Consider the following 21,801-nt stretch of genomic DNA (forward strand, 5'->3'; position numbering starts at 1 on the left):
ACTATGAGATCCCAACTTGAACAATCAGTGAACATTGGCAGAACTTTTTGTCAATGGAAAATCCTACATTCATAATCTCCCTATTTACTTGTGATTGTGAGTTAGCTATATTCTTATATTTTAAATATATTTTCAGTAGTTATTATCTTTAATGCTTCTTTGAAACAACTATTTGAAATAAATCAACTATTTTGTAGCCGTATTGTCATAAATGTACCCACGTAATAAAAGAATCTTCAGGTTTTTTACACTAAGGGTGAACTCTTTGAAAATAAGAGCTGTTTAAAATCTACAGAGAGAATCGTTTATCTATTTTAGAGGAATAGCTCAATAAAACATAGCTCTGGGTGCACCTGGAAAACTAGCAGCATAAAATGGTGAATATTGAAGTCAGAAGGGTTTTGCCATCAAGAATTCACACTTTTGGACAACAAACTGTCATTCCAGAATTTTTTTATGGCACATCAGCCCCAGTTATGAAGGACCAAATTATGTTTTGCTAAAGCATCCTACCAAAACCACAGTATATGTGTTAGTCACTCAGTCATGTCCAACTCTTTGCGCTGTAACCTGCAAGGCTCCTCTGTCTATGAATTCTCCAGACAAGAATATTGGAGTGGCTTGCTATTCCCTTCTCCAGGGGATCTTCACAACGAAGGGATCAAACCTACATCTCTTTCATGCAGGTGGATTCTTTACTATCTGAGCCACCAGGGAAGCCCAAAAATCTCAGGATACTAAAGTAGGGGGAAAAAGGCTGCATTTTACATAGCACTGTTTTATAGACTAAGATCGTAGTTGGAATGGACGGGTCATTTTCAATCATAATATTGTGACTGGCATTTCTTAGTTATACTGAAAGCTCGTGTGTCTCTACAGGAGTGTGCAAACTGTGACCATTGGTCCAAATCCAGCCTGACACCTATTTTGTAAATAGTTTGGGAGCATAGTCACAGGATCTATGGCTGCTCTGGTACAGCAAGGACACATCTGGGTGTTGGAACAACAGACACCCCACGAGCCACAGAGCTATTCTCTGACCCTTTATGGGGAAAAAAAAAAAAAAAAATATATATATATATATATTTTATATATATATATATATATATCAGCCCTTGTTCTATGATATTTGAAATCTGCTTGGAAAATATAAACAAAACAAAATCTGCTACAAACAAAATCTGCCTACACCCTAGAAAACCTCTCCCCAAAGGTAGATGACAAAGAAAGCAGTTTTATTACTGAACAGGCATTAAGCCAGAATGTGGTGTGTATCACTGACAATTCACTAAGAGATATAGAGTAACTTCACCCTTTCAAACATCCAAACAGGATGCAAGTCATTACACTCTGTCCTCAAGATAAACAGTAACTAGTTCTTGCTTAAGAGGACTTGATAACACCATTTGTCACAGGCAGTTCATCCTAAATTCACTTGATAATTGGGATTACCATCTTGTTACTTAATTGACTTAAAAAAAAAAAAAAATGCTTCCCTGGTGGCTCAGAGGTTAAAGCGTCTGCCTGCAATGCGGGAGACCTGGGTTCGATCCCTGGGTCGGGAAGATCCCCTGGAGAAGGAAATGGCAACCCACTCCAGTATTCTTGCCTGGAGAATCCCATTGACGGAGGAGCCTGGTAGGCTACAGTCCACGGGATCACACAGAGTTGGACACGACTGAGCGACTTCACTTCACTTCTTCAAAGAAAAAATAAGCTCTTGTATCTTAATGCCTGCAGACAGTTTTGCAACTCTGAATTAGGATCCTCCCCACCCCCGACAGCAATGCAAGATAGAGTCCTGCCTTCCTTGATGACCACTTTCCACTGAGAGACATCCCTGGTTCTTTAAGTTGGGAAGAAGCTATTTAGCTTTCAAAAATGTTTACATACATTTCAAAGAAGACATAGAGAGGATTTAACAGTTACTCATTTTCTAATAATCCAATGCTTTGGGCCATCTGAGGTAAAGAGCTGACCCACTGGAAAAGATCCTGATGCTGGGAAACACTGAAGGCAAAGAAGAGGGCAACAGAGGATGAGATGGTTAGATAGCAGCACGGATTCAATGGACATGAACTTGATCAAGCCCCGGGAAATAGTAAAGGACAGGGAAGCCTGGTGTGCTGCAGCCCATGGGGTTGCAAAGTGTCAGACACAATTTAGCAACTGAACAACATTTTCTAAAGTAAATGCCCCTAAGAAAAGGGAGGGGAGCAAGGGGTTAATTACAGAGGGAGTCTCTTCTCTATTTTCAACAGGGAGAATTAAGCCTCTTCTATTTAATGTGTATTTACACATATTACACATACTCATAGACACATACACCTATACAAAAACAGAAGGAAAAATACAGTAGCAGGAGGAAGTTTGGAGTTGATGGAAATGTCCTGTACATTTTTGGAATGAACTGTCAAAATTCATAGTTTATGACTAACTGTAGGAATGAAATAGCATTTCTCCCCAAATCTTTCCATAATTAAAAAAATTACAGCTATCTATGGCATACATTTTGAACTATCAGCCATTGTTCTTGTCCTCAGCTATATGTAAGTCTATGATGCATTTGAAGTGTCTGATTTTTGGATTGGTGCAGCCACAGCTCCTGTAAATATACATACGGTTCTACTGGCCACCCTGCCCAAGGTGTCTTTCTGCTAATTAGAGTATGTCCTCCCCTTCTGCACTAGCTTTTGCAAATAGGAAGCCACTAAGACTCTCTAATCCACTTAACTTTTTTATGGCTAGAAGCTGCAGTGAAGCTGAATGACTAAAAGAAATGAACCTAACTTCAAAAGACTTTCTGCTTTAATATGGTTATATAATGAGGGCTGAATTCTTCAGCATGATGGGTTACACATGCTAAAATTCATGTGTCTTTTTAAATGGACCTCACATTCCACTCGTTATGAGCTATTGCCAGAATCAGGTCATCTGTTAGCAAACATACATCTGTTTCTAGTGTTGTGAAGTGTCTGGTGTTGGGTATCTTGTGTATGTACGTGTAAGATACCTACACTAGAGCTGTTATTATCTTGCAAGTATTGCCAACATTATTATTGATACAGTAGCTATTATAATTATTAGAAATGTGTCTCTCCCAAGATAGTTATTTTGCAGTGAACGTCACAGTATGTAAATATTTATGATGGTATTGATAATTCTTTTTTTTTTTTTTTTTGTCTCAGTGTTCATCATGTAGATCCTAAGTAAAAAAAAAAAAAGAAAAGAAAAGAAAATGTAAAAAGCCCTCAAATTTCAGTGGTTGTTCTATGTTGTAATTAAGTGAGGAAAGGAGCCCATCAAAAGTGAAGACATGCTACTTCTAAGTGTACAATGTGTTAGGTGTCTGAGTCTCTTAGATTTATGAAGTGTCAATCATGGTATCCTATCATCTCCAGAGTTCTTGCTGTGTGATGTTTGTTACTATTCTCAACTACTAGTGCAAGAAATACAAATATTAGATGGTTTAAAATATTAATAAATAAAATTAATAAACATAAATTTAAGAAGTAAACAAAAATTACAGCTTTGCTAGTTGTAGAAACATGTTCAAATAAATCAGAGCTGATTTATTATTTCATTGTGTCATTTTTTAACTCGTTATGTTTTCTGTTATGTAGATTTTTTTTATTCCATCTAACCTTTGCTTATTTTTGTAGATTTATCCAGGCTCGATAGAGTTAATGCAGGTGATTGAAGATTTTATACACATTGTTGGAATGGGGATGATGGACTTTCAGAATTCATACTTAATGACTGGAAATGTAGGTAAGAAATAGGATGTTTTCCCAAAATCTTACTGAAATTTAAAAAAATCATTGCAGGTATCTGAGCCATATGTTTCTAATTGTCATACCCATTGCTCATATCTTTGAGTATTGTGGCTAATGTATTATGGATACTTCGTGTCTGATTTTTCGATGGGCCAAACAACATGTGTGTTATACCCACATACACACACACACACTTGCACGTGTATGTGTGTATGTATACATTTACATAGGCCTACTTGTATTTATCTGCACAGAAATATACCAAGCATTTATTACTGTCCAATCTCATGTTGAAAATATACAGTATATGCTATGTGATTATATAAAAAATAAACCTTCGTGGGCTTCTGAACACTGTTCTCAAAGATGCGGAGCCACTTTCTTGCTGAGTGTCCCAAGGGAGTGCTCAGTCTCCATGGGGCTGGGACAACATTTGAGAGACCTTTAGGGGTCATTGTCACAGTGCTGCTGCCACTGAAGTTTTCTTGAGTGAGTCCTTGGACACCGTGTGTCTCTCGGATCCCTCTGTAGTAGTTCCGTAATGTTAGCACAGGTAAAACGGAAGCATCTTTCCTTCTTTAGCCGCCTGTAACACTGTCTCTCATAAGGGGACATTACACAGAGAAGCAAAGCCACAGGTCTGTTGGCTGCTGTTGCCTCCAGCAGTTATGTTAACTGAATGGCATATTTCTCTTTGTGGTTAAAAGAAAAACTGCAAGAACAAAGAAATATTCTTCCTAAATAGTATATGCATTGAGCAAATACAGGTTTATAGTTCTGTTTCTTTTTTTTGTAATTGGAGACTAATTACTTTACAATATTGTAGTGGGTTTTTTTTTTTTTTTTAACTTTACAATATTGTATTGGTTTTGCCATATATCAACATGAATCTGCCACAGGTATACACATGTTCCCCATCCTGAACCCTCCTCCCTCCTCTCTCCCCATACCATCCCTCTGGGTCATCCCAGTGCACCAGATGGTACATGGAACCTGGATTGGAGGGAGAGGGTGGGATGATTTGGGAGAATGGCATTTAAACATGAAGTGGTTTTTGCCATACACTGACATGAATCAGCCATGGGAGAACGTGTGTTCCCCATCCTGAGAGCCCCACCCACCTTCCTCCCCATCCCATCCCTCTGGGTCATCCCAGTGCACCAGCCCTGGGCACCCTGTCTCATGCATCAAACCTGGACTGGCAGTCTGTTTCACATATGATAATTTACATGTTTCAGTGCTATTCTCTCAAATCATCCCACCCTCGCCTTCTCCCACAGAGTCCAAAAGACTCTTCTATACATTTGTGTCTCCTTTGCTGTCTCGCATATAGGGTTATCATTACCATCTTTCTAAATTCCATATATATGCATTAGTATACTGTATTGGTGTTTTTCTTTCTGGCTTACTTCACTCTGTATAATCGGCTCCAGTTTCATCCACCTCATTAGAACTGATTCAAATGTATTCTTTTTAATGGCTGAGTAATATTCCATTGTGTATATGTACCACAGCTTTCTTATCCATTTGTCTACTGGTGGACATCTAAGTTGCTTCCCTGTCCTGGCTATTGTAAAGATTCCTTAAAAAACTGGAAATAGAACTGCCATATGACCCAGCAATCCCACTGCTGGGCATATACATAGAGGAAACCAGAATTGAAAGAGACACGTGTACCCAAGTGTTCATCACAGCACTGTTTACAGTTTTGTTTCTTTAAAGTTTTCTCTCATGATGTTACTGGGACTCTCGTTTTCTTTCATTTGTCATGTTTTTGCAGTCTTCACATAAAGACCCTTAACTGTAGGTAATGATGAGCTTAAATCTAGATATCTTACCTCACATTCGTATTTACAGGCTATGTAAGTTTTAGTTTGCAGATCAGAAAGAGGCCTAACTTGGTAGAGGGATTAACCAGGGGAGTTCAACTGTTATAGAACATAACTTCCTTATGGTTATGGTGTGGTGGTTCATTCTATACTTGAGTCCTTTAGAACTACAGGGACTCATTTGACTCTGAGATATCATCCAGCAGGGTAGCCTCAACTTGTAACAGGTAATGGATGGCTGACTACCGGGAGTATTCTTCAGTTGATAAGAACCTGTGTACTGGAGTACTCAAAGGTCTGGAGAGGGTTCCCTGCCCTTAGGCCATCTTTATGCAGCTCGAGGTCTTATGAGTTAGAAAGAAACTGAAAGTGTTAGTTGCTCAGTCGCGCCCGACTCTGCGATACCTTGGACTGTAGCCCACCAGGTTCCTCTGTCCGTAGGATTTTCCAGGCAAGAGTACTGGAGTGGGTTGACATTTCCTCCTCCAAGGGATCCTCCCGACCCTGGAATCAAACCTGGGCTTAGACTTATGTCTTCTGAGTTAGACTTATGTCTTAGTCCACTTTCTGGAGATGGTGGAGACCCCAGACTTCTCCCCAGTGTGCATGTCTAGCATCTTGTTCTGGTTCAGGGATGAAGGGAGCAGTCTTTGCTATGGGCAATGAGAAAAAAAAATGACTGAAAATAGTATCTTTTCAGTAGGACGGATTCAGAAATCAGAGAAAATTCAAATTAAATATCCATTCAAATTTGTCTGGGCAAAGAGAGGAAAGGTAATGTCTCTGGGGAAAGGGGGTGCCATGTTGGGCTGTGAATTTGGGGCAAATGAAAGGAAAACCCTTGAGAGATTTTGGGGTTGCTGATCACTCAAGATGGAACCACTCATCTAAGGGACTATGAATTTTGAGGGGAGGAAGGAACCAGGAAGTGTGCTATGCAAAATTGGACAATTTGCAAAATAATTTACAAAGGAAAAAAAAAAAAAAAAAACTAAAGGGTAAAAGCAAAGAGCTATTGTTTTCTTGACTTTTGTAAATGTTAACATCTAATTCTAAAATGCATTACTGGCTAAAAGTATCGGATCAAAACATGGCACCAATTCAGAATGTGTTTGGAAGAAAACTTTAAAAAACAGAGCCAGTCTCAGAGTGTAGTAACTAGGCTGTTTGAATAGTAGCATGTCAAATTCCCTGTGTTACTTGTATTATTTACAACAAAAATTCCAAAAATAGCCATCAATTGCAGATGTTTATTCCTCTTTACCTTTCTTTTGACTTCCCAAATAGATTTTTGAAAACTTTGTGTATTTTTTGTATTAAAATTAAGCTTTACCTAGATCCACCTACTTCCTTTATCATTATTAAAGAAGTATATTAAGCATGGTAACTCAAAGCAGTTTAATGTTGCAAATAAAACCAATATCGTCCTATATTGCCTTCAGCCTTGTGTAAGGACAGTGTGGTTGTCTGGCCTTCTGCTCACTTATGCATCACTGACTGTCCATATAAGAAAAAGTTATGTCCTGTGCATAAATATCCCCCAATTATTACACTAGCCAGAAGAGATTTTATTCATTGTTATTGTTCCAAATACTAGCACAGGAACTGACTTACTGTTGTTTGATGACCAGAAGAAGGTTATCCTCAATAATATTTAAGATTTTTCCAAAGAATATCCATATATTAGTGAGAATTCTCCAGAGAAACAGAATCAGTAGGATATATGTAGATACATGGAAATTGATTTATCTGGGGAGACTGGTTCATGCAATTTTAGAGGTTGAGAAGTTCTGAGATCTTCCTATGCAAGCTGGAGGCCAGGGAAGATGACGGTATTGTTCTAGTCCAAACCTGAAGGCTTGAGAGCCAAGAAAGCCAATGGGGTAAGTCCCAGTTTGAATTTAGAGACCTGGGAATCAGGAGTGCTGGAGTCTAAGGGTAAGAGATGATGAATGTCCCCGCTTAAACAGAAAGCACATTCTCCCTTCCTCTGCCTTTTTGTTCTATTCAGGCCCTCAGTGGATGGTATGATGCCCACCTGCATTGGTAAGGGAGATCTATACTTAGTCTGCTGATTCAAATACTAGTCTGTTTCAGAAATACACTCACAGACACACCTAGAAATGTTGTTTGACCAGCCACCTGGGCATCCCTTAGCCCAGTCAAGTTGACACATAAAATTAGCCATCACAACCCAGTTATATCAAGCTAGAGGATACCAATAATAATTACTTACTATTCATATTCTTCATGTTATCATATTTGATACTAGTATATATATAAAACATGACTATACTGTCTTGTCAGGTATGTCCAATGTTTTAGGACAAGGACACCCAGAGAGAATAATTTGCAGTGACAAATTGTGAAATGTGTGAGTTAGCATTCATTTTATATCCTAAGTCCAAATATTAGTTATTCAACATGGAACTTACACACACATGCCTGCAGGCCTCCAAACACACACACAGCATGTTAGTGAAAAATAAAGTAGTAACTAATAAAGTTTGCTATTCCTTCTGGCTATTCTTGTTTAGTGTGTTAGAGTAAGACTCCACAAAGAATTTTAAAAGATCATCATGTTTTCAGAGATTACAATTTTTTTTTTTTTTAAATAAAGCCAGTATGCCCAGCCTCCTCACTTTTCTGGGAATAGAGATAAACTCTTGAGGAAAAAAAAAAAAAGAGTTGAATAACCACATATAAAAGAAAGACCATATGATTAAGAGTCTCAGAACCTTGCTGATAGCTTAGTTTATTTCAACTTTAAATATAGGTTCAGTATTTCTGTTTTTCCTGGTTCCTGGTTTAGGTAGAACGGTTTAGGAGCAGAGATGGTGGTGTTAGGATCACATACATAGCAAATGGAATAGCTGAGATGATGAAAAAGAAGCTCTGAAAGAAACTAGCAGGGTGGAGCCGATACTGCCTGTGGGAGCAACACTTGTTTATCAGGATAAAATTTCCTGCAATCGATTAAGATGGCAGGAAAATGACTGACATGTCTTAGAAAGATTTAGACTTTCTTCGGAAATAATTCACATGAAAACTTTTGAAGCTCCTTTTATGTGAAAAGTGTCCCTACCTGTATCAATGATAACTGAGATGCTCTTACATGCTAAAAGTCTATGAACTTTTTCGTATAAATGTAGCATGTTCATTGTGGGAGGGAACAGGTCCATTGCCCTGATCGCTTTCTCAAAAGACTTGTGACCTCAAGAAGTTTATTAACACAAGACTTGGGAAAAATATTCTATGAACAAAGATGTTAAACAAGCCAATGAATTTATAAGATAATTGAATATTTTTTGTATGTCTTGTGTGAGTATGACATTCAAATAGACAAATGATAAGTTGTAGTGAATAAAATTTAGTGAGCACATAGTAAACACTATTAAATAGCTTATATAATTACTGAATAAGTGAATGAATATGAAACATTGATGTCTACAGAGAGACTTAAATTTCACTATGCCTTAGTTTATCAAACTGTTGTATTCTAAATATACTGTATATGTTCTAAATATACTGAATAGGAAGTAATTGACTTTGAGTAAAAATCTGAATTTTTAAATATATTTTTAAAAATATTGTCAGTTACCTCAGTGTGGCTATATCTTACTATTATTTGCATTAAAGTTATTTTTGGTCAAGAAAAATATGTCTTGAAGAGTTTAAACTGACTTCTTACCCTTTCTCTTCAAACATTTTCTCCTCTCTTCCTTTCAGCCCCATGTTTCATCACTTTCCTGAAATGCCTCTCAGAAAAGCCTTCTGGAATCTCCCTATTGTCAAATCAAACCTCTTCTCATACTTCAGACTCAGGTCCCCTGTGCCTTGTTAGCCATTCTCTCTTGAAACTGTCCATTCTTTTAGCATTTGCATATTTATTATAGTAGAAAATAGAATTTGGGGATGAAAGTCAAACTCATGACTCAAAACTATTTAGAATTCTTGGAGGCAGTAGCATAAAGCCAGTCACTGAGCAGGAGATGTGACGTTGTTTGCAGTCCCAGACAGAACAGGGCGTGTGCAGTCTCACCTGACCCAGAGTGAGAGGGCAAGTGCATGCATTCCAGCTGCTCTCAGTTCAGTTCAGTTCAGTTCAGCCACTCAGTCATGTCTGACTCTTTGCGCCCCCATGAATCGCAGCACGCCAGGCCTCCCTGTCCACCACCAACTCCCGGAGTTCACCCAAATCCATGTCCATCGAGTCAGTGATGCCATCCAGCCATCTCATCCTCGGTCGTCCCCTTCTCCTCCTGCCCCCAATCACTCCCAGCATCAGATTCTTTTCCAATGAGTCAACTCTTCACATGAGGTGGCCAAAGTATTGGAGTTTCAGTTTCAGCATCAGTCCTTCCAGTGAACACCCAGGACTGGTCTCCTTTAGGATGGACTGGTTGGATCTCCTTGCAGTCCAAGGGACTCTCAAGAGTCTTCTCCAGCACCACAGTTCAAAAGCATCAATTCTTTGATGCTCAGCTTTCTTCACAGTCCAACTCTCACATCCATACGTGACCACTGGAAAAACCATAGCCTTGACTAGACGGACCTTTGTTGGCAAAGTAATGTCTCTGCTTTTGAATATGCTATCTAGGTTGGTCATAACTTTCCTTCCAAGGAGTAAGCGTCTTTTAATTTCATGGCTGTAATCACCATCTGCAGTGATTTTGGATTCCAAAAAAATAGTCTGACACTGTTCCAACTGTTTTCCCATCTATTTCCCATGAAGTGATGGGACTGGATGCCATGATCTTAGTTTTCTGAATGTTGAGCTTTAAGCCAACGTTTTCATTCTCCTCTTTCACTTTCATCAAGAGGCTCTTTAGTTCCTCTTCCCTTTCTGCATGCTCTAGATTTGCATAAAGTCACTGCAGAATGTTTTATAGTTTTCTTTTATATTTTTAGTCATTTCCATAACCACTTCAAGGAACACCTTGTGTTTGCCTTATTTATTGGTAAGAATACCCTATTCTTTAGAAATTACTTGTTTTAATTTTGGACTTAAAACCTGAATTGTGTTCACCAAACTGAATTCAATAATCAGTGATGTGAGGCATGTTGCGGTCTACTGACTGTGTTCAATTAAAAACAATAAGAATTTATCTCTTAAGCAAAGCCTTTCCTCAGTGATCCACGTCATTAAAATGTATGAGTGATCTTACAAGGATTTTGCAGTCTAGTTGTACACCTAAAAGGATTTCATAGATGAATAAAATACCAAGTATGCATTGGTATGTGGTGTCATGTAAACCAACATTACAGAAATTCATTCTTGGAGATGCTGTTCCACACAAAGAACTAGAAATTTTTCTTAAGAAAGAATCATTTAGAGTATACTGTGAAGGATGGCTGGATTGTTGACAGGGCAGCAGTCGGAGGGACAGTGAGTGGCAAGGAGGTGGTGACATTCCAGAATGTTCTTCTAGCAAAAACAGAATAGAGTTCTCAAAGTTGAGATAGCGTTTATAGGCTAAGTGGTCTATTTTGATAAAGATGCCCATTTACAGAAGTGAAAGAAATGAGACTAAGTTGGAGAGGCATGCTGAGACCTGGTGTAAGACAGTTTCTGGTTCTGAAGAGCATAGGGAGCTCCTTAGGCTTGGCCATATGCGAGAGTTGTGCTCCGGAGAGACACCAGTTACATCAGCAATATAATTTGTTGAAATTGAGAACGACTTGAAGACTAGAAGGTTTTTTATAATATATTTTAAAATAATATTTTATAATATCTCCATGCAGGAGATAATTAAGAGTTGGTGATAGAAAAGAACCCAAAACATGGTCACCAGTTTGAGACTCTGAAGGTAGAAACGATGGCATTCCATAACTGAACAAGGTGTCATAAAGAAGGAAGGAACTGGGATCTTATTCATTCAACAAGCATTTGAGAGTGTCTTTCACATATTAATGTTTAAATGCAAATGTACCTCTCCAGTGAAAAATAAAATGTGGTCTTGTTACCAGTTTTAGGAGGGTCAAAGAGGATCCTCCTTTGTGGATGTTAGCTCTTGGTAAGAACGCAAAGAATCTGAGGTCTTACATGTGGCAAAAACAAGTTTATTAAGGAAAGAAGAGAAAGAACACCTCAAGGGAGAGGTAGGCCAAGCCAAGACAGGCACTGGCTTCAGAAGGATGAGGTATGGGGGTTTTCAAGAGAGGGCTTTTACATATTCATCTAGGCAGGTGTGGACTGACCATTTGGATTGACAGTTGCAAGCTACATAACAACAGGCTCTATTGTGCATGCTTTTCCCATAATTCAGTCTGTTATATAAGGTATATGTATATATAGAATATTTATGAATGCTTAATGGGCTCCTGGCTGTCTAAGGTCACTGGAGAACACAGCAGTGATCAAGGGCACATGTCCAGATGTTGGAGAAGCCCCTGTGGTTAGATTGTATCCATTGTGTGCCTAGGGCACCTGTGCCTGAGTTGGAACAGTCTCTGGTTATTTTGTAGGGTATCTGTGAGCTCTCCTGGGCTGCACTGGGACCTGTCTGAGATGGGGTTTAAAGATCAGGTTGAATCTGCGAGGCTACCCCTCCTTGCTCATGCCTAACTTTCTACTTAACAGTCTTAGGCTTTGGTAGAGAAGTAATAGTTATGATATACGCTTGGTAGTCAACTGCAGAGAAGTGATAGTTGAAGCCAAAGAAGCTTTTTCAATTCTCAGAACAGGAAGAGGGTAAGAAGGAAGATGATACCTGTGTGTGCACGTGGGTGCTGAGTTGCTTCAGCCATGTCCAACTCTTCGCGACCCTATGGAGAGTAGGCCTTGGTCCTACTTGGTCCATGGGATTCTCCAGAAAAACAGTACCACTGACTATGTGTGGTGATGGATGTTAACTATACTTGTTGTGGTCATCATTTCACTAAATATAAAAATATTGAATCATTATGTTGTGCACTTGAAACTAATGTTATATTTCAATTATATCCAAATAGAAAAAATATCTCTATGTATGACTATGGAGAGATCTCTAGAATACATTCTCACCTGGAAAAGTAGGTATAGTAATAAACCAGGTTAAGAAATATACTTTATGGTCAGATAAGATTTACACATTATACTGGAAGGAAATCATGTAAGTTATTGAACAGCAATCAATGTCGACAGGGAAAATAAAAAACCAAAGAATGGTTGCTGGTGTCAGAATAATAGTCAGAGATAGTCAGTATAAAATGTTCCAGAATAAGACAGTAGAAAAATCAATGTCATGTAATTAATAGGAGACAGAGAACATGTCAAAATGAATACTGTAGTTAATATGAATTGCTAATAAAGTTCAGAACAGTAGAGTTAAGAAACATCTTGCATGATAGCTGATGGTGTAACATAAAAGTTCTATAGGAAAAGTGCATGCCCAATGAACAAGATCTATATTTCCAAGCTCTTTAGCTTGGAAATGGATTCACCCTTAACATTCTGATACAGTTATCTCTAAGGATTTACTTTGCACAGATCAATGTTGCTTACTGCTGTCTCACAGCTGTTCCTTCAAAACTATTCAAAGTTGGTAATATCAAATAAAAAAGGAATATTATTAGGCTAAAAAAGTTTCAAAATATATGTTATAATTATTAGCTTTAATAAGGAATTTCAGAAGTCACTCCTGTATACACCCTGCTGCTGCTGCTGAGTCGCTTCAGTCGTGTCTGACTCTGTGCGACCCATAGACGGCAGCCCACCAGGATCCCCTGTCCCTGGGATTCTCCAGGCAAGAACACTGGAGTAGGTTGCCATTTCCTTCTTCAATGCATGAAAGTGTAAAGTGAAAGTGAAGTCGCTCAGTCGTGTCCGACTCCTAGCCACCCCATGGACTGCAGCCTATCAGGCTTCTCCATCCATAGGATTTTCCAGGCAAGAGTACTGGAGTGGGGTGCCATCATCTTCTCCGATATACACCCTAAGACATAGAATATTCTGGAAAGTATAGTTTCCATTTTCCCTTGTTAATCCAATAAGGCCAATGCCTTTAAAATATTAACGTTAAAACACTTTTCTTTGCCAAGCTAGATATTGCTGTCTGTTCTTGGTTTAGAAATATAAGACACTGGGCTTTTCATAATGAACATTCACACTTGATATTTTCTGGAATCGAATCCAAATTCAATCTCAAGAATGGCATAATACAATTTTGGCATCTCCTTTCTCTCCACAACGCTGTCTCATCAACATCACATCTATGTTCCTTCTTACACTCACAGGTAAGTTTAATCATTTCTTTAGTAGAATATCTTGTTCTTCCATTGAGAAACCTACCTTCAGTCTGATGATGTAATTATAAAAATAAAGTGGCTTCTCTTTCTAGGTTTATTTTCCTATCCCTGCTTCCATTCATTGTTTGTACATCTCCATCACTTGCTTAGCTTTGTTTCTTTGAAAAAACAGACGCCTGTAGTCAGTTGACATCAAGCCTGAAAAATACATAATTTAACATCTTTTTGGTTGTTTATCTGTAGCACCTGATGTTGGTTAAGTCAGCGAGACTTGAGTCTGAAAGCATCAGATTCTACCTCATCTGCCTGGCTCACTATACTTTTTCCTGCTAGACATGTGAAGCATGTGGTATGTGTTTCCTTAGGTCAGAAAGAACAAACTAAAAATACTTGTCTTTTTTTTTTTTTAATGATACTAACACACCAGTTTCCTTGGGAAAATAGATAGTTCAAACATTGTTTTTAAAACTATGGTTTGGAACGCTATGCAGCATTGAGTTCTTTGAATAATTTCTTGTTTAGTAGGAATTACCTTATTGCATTTTCTATGACCAATTATTCCAAATGGTCAGCGGTGAGTGTCTGGGGAGGCTGCTGAGAAAAGGTCATACCTGATGCTTCTAGTGGCAGGAAAGACCTACTCCTCCTGGGGATATCATGCTCTCCTTTCAACCCAACTGAAACCCCTTCAGATGCTCTCTAGTGTCAGTATACTAGTCTGGTAATAACTCGTAGATGTAATTGGTGTTAAGAGAGTGTCAGGTTCTGTTCTAGGTTCTGGGGATTTCTCAGTGAACAGATCAGATGAAGCTGTTGTTCTGTGGAACCTGTGTTTTGTAGCAGAGACAGAGGTCAATCAAGCACCATCTAACACGCCCAGTGATACTAAGTGATATGAAGACAAGTAAAAGAATCCATCAGGAGGGGTCAGAAAGGGGAGAGCGGAGGGGGTGGATGGTGGAGAAGTGCTAATTGAACAGAGATGCCCTGAGTGTGTGACAGACTTTTCCAGCAGAAGGAATAAGTACAGAGGCCCTGATGTGTCCTTGTGCTCGACATCTTAGAGGCCTGAAGGAGGCCAGTGATGGTGGGGTGGCTGACAGAGGGGCCGTGGAGGAGCTGAAGTCAGAAAGGGGCTGAGGACCAGACCATTGGAGGGCTTTTGACCGTAAGTCTGAACTAGATGCAAAACCACTGAAGAATCTGAGCCGAAAAACCAGACCAGATTGATGCCTGTCCTGAAAGGACCCTTCTGACTTATGGAGACAGTTGAGGTTATGAATGGACATGTGGAGATGGGAGGGTAATTATTGTAATAGGCCAGGCAAGAGAGCTCTATGGTTTGGACCCAATGCCAGTGGAAATAACACAAGAAGTCAGATGCTGGAGGTATTTCAATGGTTGATCTAAATGTCCTGACAGTTAGAAATAGGGTGTGAAAGAGACAGTCAAGGAAATGTCTCCATTATGTCTCCAAGAACCCAACAACAAAAATAAGACAAGTTGATTTCCAAATCTGTATACTATAAACAAACATCTAAAACTTACTTCAGTGACCATGTAAATGTCTCTACAGTTTAGGATCCAAAAAAAATTGTTTGGTTTATTTTTTCCTAAATCCTTTTCATTTTATAGTTGACATATAACATTGTATCAGTTGTAGGTATACAACATAATGATTTGATATATGTATTATGAAATGATTAAGATAATCATTTCAGTTAACATTCATGACCACAGTTGCAATTTGTGTGTGTGTGTGAGATGAGAACTTTTAGGATCCACTCTCTTAGCAAATTTACATATATAATAGAGGTTGTTTAGTCACCATGCTGTTTCTTTTTTACGTACTCTTGCTTCCTGAGGCCGACACAAATACTTGCTCTTACAGCTTAAGCAGCTTTACCCGTTGAAGCCATCAGTATTCTGTCATTGTTAAAACCTCTGAATCCTTGGTCAAAATCTAGAATGAAACTGTTCCTTAAGATGACTTTTTAAAGCCGTCAGATTGAGTTGCCAGTTAACATATTTAATAAATTCCACCTTTCCTACCATTTTTGTATTTTTCTCTTTATAAAGTCACGGGAGCTCAAGAATGAAAGAACACTTATGAATCAACTAAGTCCAGCCATAAACTTGTCAGTCCATCTTCAAGTACTTTGTAATTTTTAAAAATTTTTTGGAATATAAAAAATAAGTAGGTTTATTATCTGAGTTGGAAAGGTCTTTGCAAGGCACTTTTTTTCTCTCCAATTAAAAAAAATATTATTTTCTACTAGTAATACTGTCATAATTATAACCCTGGACCTTAACACCGAAAACTCTTAACATGTGATTGTGTTTCAAATTAACAGTAGATCTATATTCTTTTATAAGTTAACTGGGGTTAAAATAGTTATCAGATCAGATCAGATCAGTCTCTCAGTCGTGTCTGACTCTTTGCAACCCCATGAATCGCAGCACGCCAGGCCTCCCTGTCCAGCACCAACTCCCAGAGTTTACTGAGACTCACGTCCATCGAGTCAGTCATGCCATCCAGCCATCTCATCCTCTGTCGTACCCTTCTCCTCCTGCCCCCAATCCCTCCCAGCATCAGGGTGTTTTCCAGTGAGTCAACTCTTCACATGAGGTGGCCAAAGTACTGGAGTTTCAGCTTCAGCATCATTCCCTCCAAAGAAATCCCAGGGCTGATCTCCTTCAGAATGGACTGGTTGGATCTCCTTGCAGTCCAAGGGACTCTAAAGAATCTTCTCCAACACCACAGTTCAAAAGCATCAATTCTTCAGTGCTCAGCCTTCTTCACAGTCCAACTCTCATATCCATACATGACCACAAGAAAAACCATAGCCTTGACTAGATGGACCTTTGTCGGCAAAGTAATGTCTCTGCTTTTGAATATGCCATCTGGGTTGGTCATAACTTTCCTTCCAAGGAGTAAGCGTCTTTTAATTTCATGGCTGCAGTCACCATCTGTAGTGATTTTGGAGCCCAGAAAAATAAAGTCTGACACTGTTTCCACTGTTTCCCCATCTATTTCCCATGAAGTGGTGGGACCGGATGCCATGATCTTCGTTTTCTGAACATATAATAATAGTTACATAGTTGCAGGTTTATCTATCTGTTTATCTATGTTTTATACATCCATACTCATGAAGTCATTTTAAAATAATGCTTCTTGTCCCTGAAAAAACTCAAGCTAGAAAACCTTGTTAATAACTATTCTTTCTCATTTCAAGTAACCCAGATATCCTAACGTTTTCTCCAGTGTCCCTGTGCTGTGCCAGCTCTTCGCTCTAATCCTAACTACTGCTGCTAAGTCACTTCAGTCGTGTCCGACTCTGTGTGACCACACAGACGGCAGCCCACTAGGGTTACCCCCATCCCTGGGATTCTCCAGGCAAGAACACTGGAGTGGGTTGCCATTTCCTTCTCCAATGCATGAAAGGGAAAAGTGAAAGTGAAGTCGCTCAGTCATGTCCAACTCTTAGCGACCCCATGGACTACAGCCTACCAGGCTCCTCCGTCCATGGGATTTTCCAGGCAAGAGTACTGGAGTGGGGTGCCATTGCCTTCTCAGGAATCCTAACTACTGCCATGCTATAAATCTCTCATGCGGTCTCCTGATTTGTTACTTAATAGCATTTGTTACTTAATAGCGTTTTTTACAAAAGTAACACTTGCTGTTCAGTGGCTAAGTCCTGTGCAGCTCTTTGGGACACCATGGACTGCAATACGAAAGGCTTCTCTGTCCTTCACTCTCTGCCTTAGTTTGCTCAAACTCATGTCCATTGAGTCGGTGATGCCATCCAACCATCTCATCCTCTGTCACCCCTTCTCCTCCTGCCTTCAATCTTTCCCAGCATCAGGGTCTTTTCCAATGAGTCAGCTCTTCATATCAGGTGACCAAAGTATCGGAGCTTCCGCTTCAGCATCAGTCCTTCCAGTGTATATTCACGGTTGATTTCCTTTGATTGACTCCTTTCCTTTAAGATTGACTCTTTGATCTCTACATATTTTAATGAAAACTCCCTAGCCATAAAGCGACTGTTATTCTAAGGAACTCTTTTCAGTGGTGCCATTTGAGTACAATACATAGGAAAATGTTTTTGTTTGTTTCTACTTTTATTCCTCAGGCTTTCCAGGAAATGTTTTGGTAAAGCATCCTTAGTATTAGAGTGTTTCCCAAATTAACTCTTTCACAAATGCTCCCAATGCAACCTTGCTGCCAGAGCGTTAAGGGCACCCACGCAGTGTGATCTCATCAGTGCTTCCTGTTCAGAGTGGATGCATTTTTATCCCTTGGCATCTTAGTAATTGAAAGTTAAGGATTGGTTGGATTATGTTGCTCAGCCAACCACGTTCTAACCTTCTTCTCTTATATAAAGAACTTCACTGTAGCCTTTGATATGACTCTAGGGGAATCTTACTCATAGAGTCTCTATTACACATCAAAGTAAAATGAGCTCTAATGTTTGTATTCTTTTATTGTATCATTTTTCATATATTTCTATTTTATTAGAAAATTCAAAATTGTTTTTCTGACCAATTGCACATTTTAAAGGATGCTTGAATAATGCTTTTTTTCTGAATCTTTTATAACATATCTTGGCTGGAGAAAAATTCGTAAGCTTATTTGTCATTCATTCATTCTCCATCCCTTCAGTAACTGTCCAGGAGAGAATGCCCAGATAAAGACCAAATCTTTGGCCTAGTCCTGTCATTTCTTTTGGATTTTTGTATGTACTGGGAAAATGCTCATTGTCTGAAAAAATCTAATGAGGTCACACAAAGCTCAGTTGGAAATGTACAACGTATAGGATCACAGGGATGCTCAGCAATGTAGAAGCAGGAACAGGAAAAGCAGAGGACAAACTGGCTTCTAGCATCACTGTGTGTGTCTGTGAAAGAAGAGTTTAAAGCTTAAAGGATGGTTTGTGTTATATATTAGATTTCACATGTAAGTGACATCATGCAATATTTGTTTTGTCTGACTTTGCTTAGTGTGATCATCTCTAATAGAAAATATGAATATATGTGTAAATTTATGTATATACATATATATGCATACATATATATGTAGAACTGAGTCACTTTATTGTACAGAAGAAATTAATACAGCATTGTAAATCAACTACACTTCAATAAATTCTGTCTTAAAAAAGTTGAAAGTATGAAAGGCATGTTACAGGAATCATGAAGAAGTGTTTCCTAGGGCTACATCTTTGTCTATTAGACACGGATGGTAAAAGCTGCCCTGAGATAGAAAGCCACAGTTTCAGAAATTAAGCTATCTGGTGAGAACGAGACTGAGATTTCTTGGGTTTCACACGTGTTGGCACATAGACCTAACCACAGACATTCTGGATTTGAATTTTAACTGTTCTTGGTAAAGAACATGAGTTTTAGCAAAAAAGTTGCTGTCCCTTTTGTGGCCTCTGGAAGCTGTGAAGAGCTTTGCCCAAAGGGATCAGTTCTTTGCTTCAGCTGGACATCAGGGGGAAGATTCCAGTCAGGGAAAGGCTTTCAGATTAGCACAGGCCCATGCTGGAGACGGAATCGCTTCCTAGTGCCCTGAGACACTGCCTCTAAAAGAGGGACATGTGCACACTGCTGTATGTAAAATAGGTAACCAACAAGGACCTGCTGTAGAGCACAGGGAACTCTGCTCAGCATTCGGCAATAACTAAATGGGAAAGAATTTGAAAAAGAATATATATAATGATGCTGGAATGATAGGTCTTCTCAGTCTGACTTCATTCTTCTGTTTGAAACAGTAACGTCAGAGTCTGATAGGCTCATTTATAGACTGGACTAGAAATAGAAAACCTAAAGCTAACTAAAAGCAACATTTGTGTATGTCTGGTCTCTATTGGTTTATGCAGTAAGGATTTGGAATCACTAAATTTGTCACACACAGGCCATCTTTCTTATTTTGCTGTTCAACTGAATTAGAAGGATGTTACTATGAGTTTGTGTGAATATGAAAAACAGTCCTATTTTAACTGTCTCTATGGAAATAATTGCTTATCTCTATGGCAATACTGGTTTGCCTCTACAACAATAACCAGTGAAAAGAAGTGCTAATTCCTTTTATCATTTAATTTTTTTTTCTTTTTATGGTTTCACCTTTGCAAATATTTTACTTGATCAGACCAAGAATTATTTACTAAATTGTTCCTCGTCTCCATTGTTTCCTTCACTGAATTCCAGAAATATAAGTAAAAATGTTGTCATCTGAGTCTGACAGAAAACTCTGACCCAAATTAAAGACTGATGCTCTTTATTTCAGTGAATGCTGGGATGCTATTTTGTACCTAGAAAGACTTGCTGGCTTTGGAACCTGACCAGCTGCAAATTTTGGCTGTGTTGCAATTAGCTGAACTTCTCTGTGCCATTTCATCTCCAAACCCCTCAGGGTGCTCCTTTCAAAAGTAGAAGTAACGGTCTCTTTCCTGAAGAGTTACAGTAAAAATTAAAGATATGTAGATATAGACACAGATACACACACATCTATATATATACATATATGTACACACACATATATACACATCATCTGGCTGATGGAATATGGGACTTTGGTTAGGTCCCTCCATTCCCATAGGCACAGTCTTCCCCTCTAGGGAGCTTCTAAAGTTCCTACCTACTCTCTTTTTTTTTTTTTTAATTTATTTTTATTTGAAGGATAATTGCTCTACAACCTATCTACCCTTTAAGACTCTATGTTTTTGATTGTTGTTCTGTTTGCTTTATGAACACGTTTTGGAATATAATTGCTTTACAATGTTGTGTTAGTTCCTTTAAGAACTAAATCTGCCATATGACCCAACAACCTCACTGCTTGGGCATATACCCTCAGAGAGCCACAGTACATAAGCACACATGTACCCCGGTGTTCATTGCATACTACTTACAATAGCCAGGACGCGAAAACAACCTAAATGTCCACTGAGAGATGAATGGTTGTAGTTGTTTTTAATCTCAAGAGTACATATACTGTTTATTTCACAAGGCAACCAGATCCTATATTTACAGGTTTATGCAATAACTAAATCTGGAAAGTCACTAGAGTTGTGTCTGGGTGTTTGGAAGTGTGTTAGTTCCAGGGCTGTCTTCTGTAGTAGGATGCCACTAATGATCCACAAACATTTCAGTGGTACTTGCACTTCGCTATCTTAAGAAGCTCCTCTCTTCCATGTATTTATTTCTCATTAGTCAAATCCTAGCTCTTGTAAATGATTTAGAGAGGCAAATCTCTTCAGCTTTAATTTTATAATTTCTGTCCCTTAACATGTAATACGTCACCTGTTGTTTGCAAAAATGTATAAACCAACTCTGTAGATGCATTAAATAATTCTGCAGTGTTAAATCCTCCTGCATTCATAAGTGAATTAGTTCTCATTTATTCTTAAATGATATCTTTGAATAGTCAAAAACTACTTTTTTGCATTAGTTATTCACTTAAATTTTTCATGTGAAGAACTTTAACTTTAGAAATGTAAGTAATGACATGTGGCTAGTTTAATGTGTTCCCTTTAATTTTATCTTCTGTTTTTGTGTGTGGCTTATGAATATGAGAGAGCAGATGTGAAGGAATGTGCTTGTGTGTATATGTTCTAAGATATTCTGAGCTTAGGAGAAAATTAGTGTTTTTTTCCTTTAAAGTTACATCAAACACTAAAGATATTTTTTAAAAAAAGTTACACTGACTTGAAAACGCAATAGTCACAGGCTTTGAAAACCTTTCTATGCTGAACAGTATTTTGTTCAAATTGTAGCTGATAACCACAAAGTAGGATGTTATAATAGGGACTTAACAATTCATAAAGGAATGATTTATAGTGGACAATAGCTTATATATCCAAATATATGTTCTAAAATGAAATAAAGTTGATACATAGAAATTATTAAAAGGGAAATATAGTTAAGATGAAGACACTTACACATTGTCTTTGCCACTACAAAACATT

At 38.4% G+C, this 21,801-nt stretch overlaps 1 protein-coding gene across 3 annotated transcripts in view; it reads left to right on the forward strand.

Annotated features, from left to right (window-relative positions):
• The window catches only part of ADGRB3 (adhesion G protein-coupled receptor B3), an 888,911-nt gene that overhangs the window by 452,445 nt on the left and 414,665 nt on the right, over positions 1 to 21,801 (forward strand). For all 3 annotated transcript variants that reach the window (XM_086316215.1, XM_086316216.1, XM_086316217.1), the window contains exon 13: positions 3,663 to 3,771. In XM_086316215.1, the coding sequence (XP_086172341.1) occupies positions 3,663 to 3,771 (109 nt within the window). The remainder of the gene's footprint in view (positions 1 to 3,662; positions 3,772 to 21,801) is intronic.

The sequence above is a fragment of the Bos grunniens genome, chromosome 9 (genome assembly GCF_055505025.1).
Source record: "Bos grunniens cultivar Pamir isolate PY7600 chromosome 9, Bosgru_T2T1.0, whole genome shotgun sequence".
In the NCBI taxonomy this organism is placed as follows: Eukaryota; Metazoa; Chordata; class Mammalia; order Artiodactyla; family Bovidae; genus Bos; species Bos grunniens.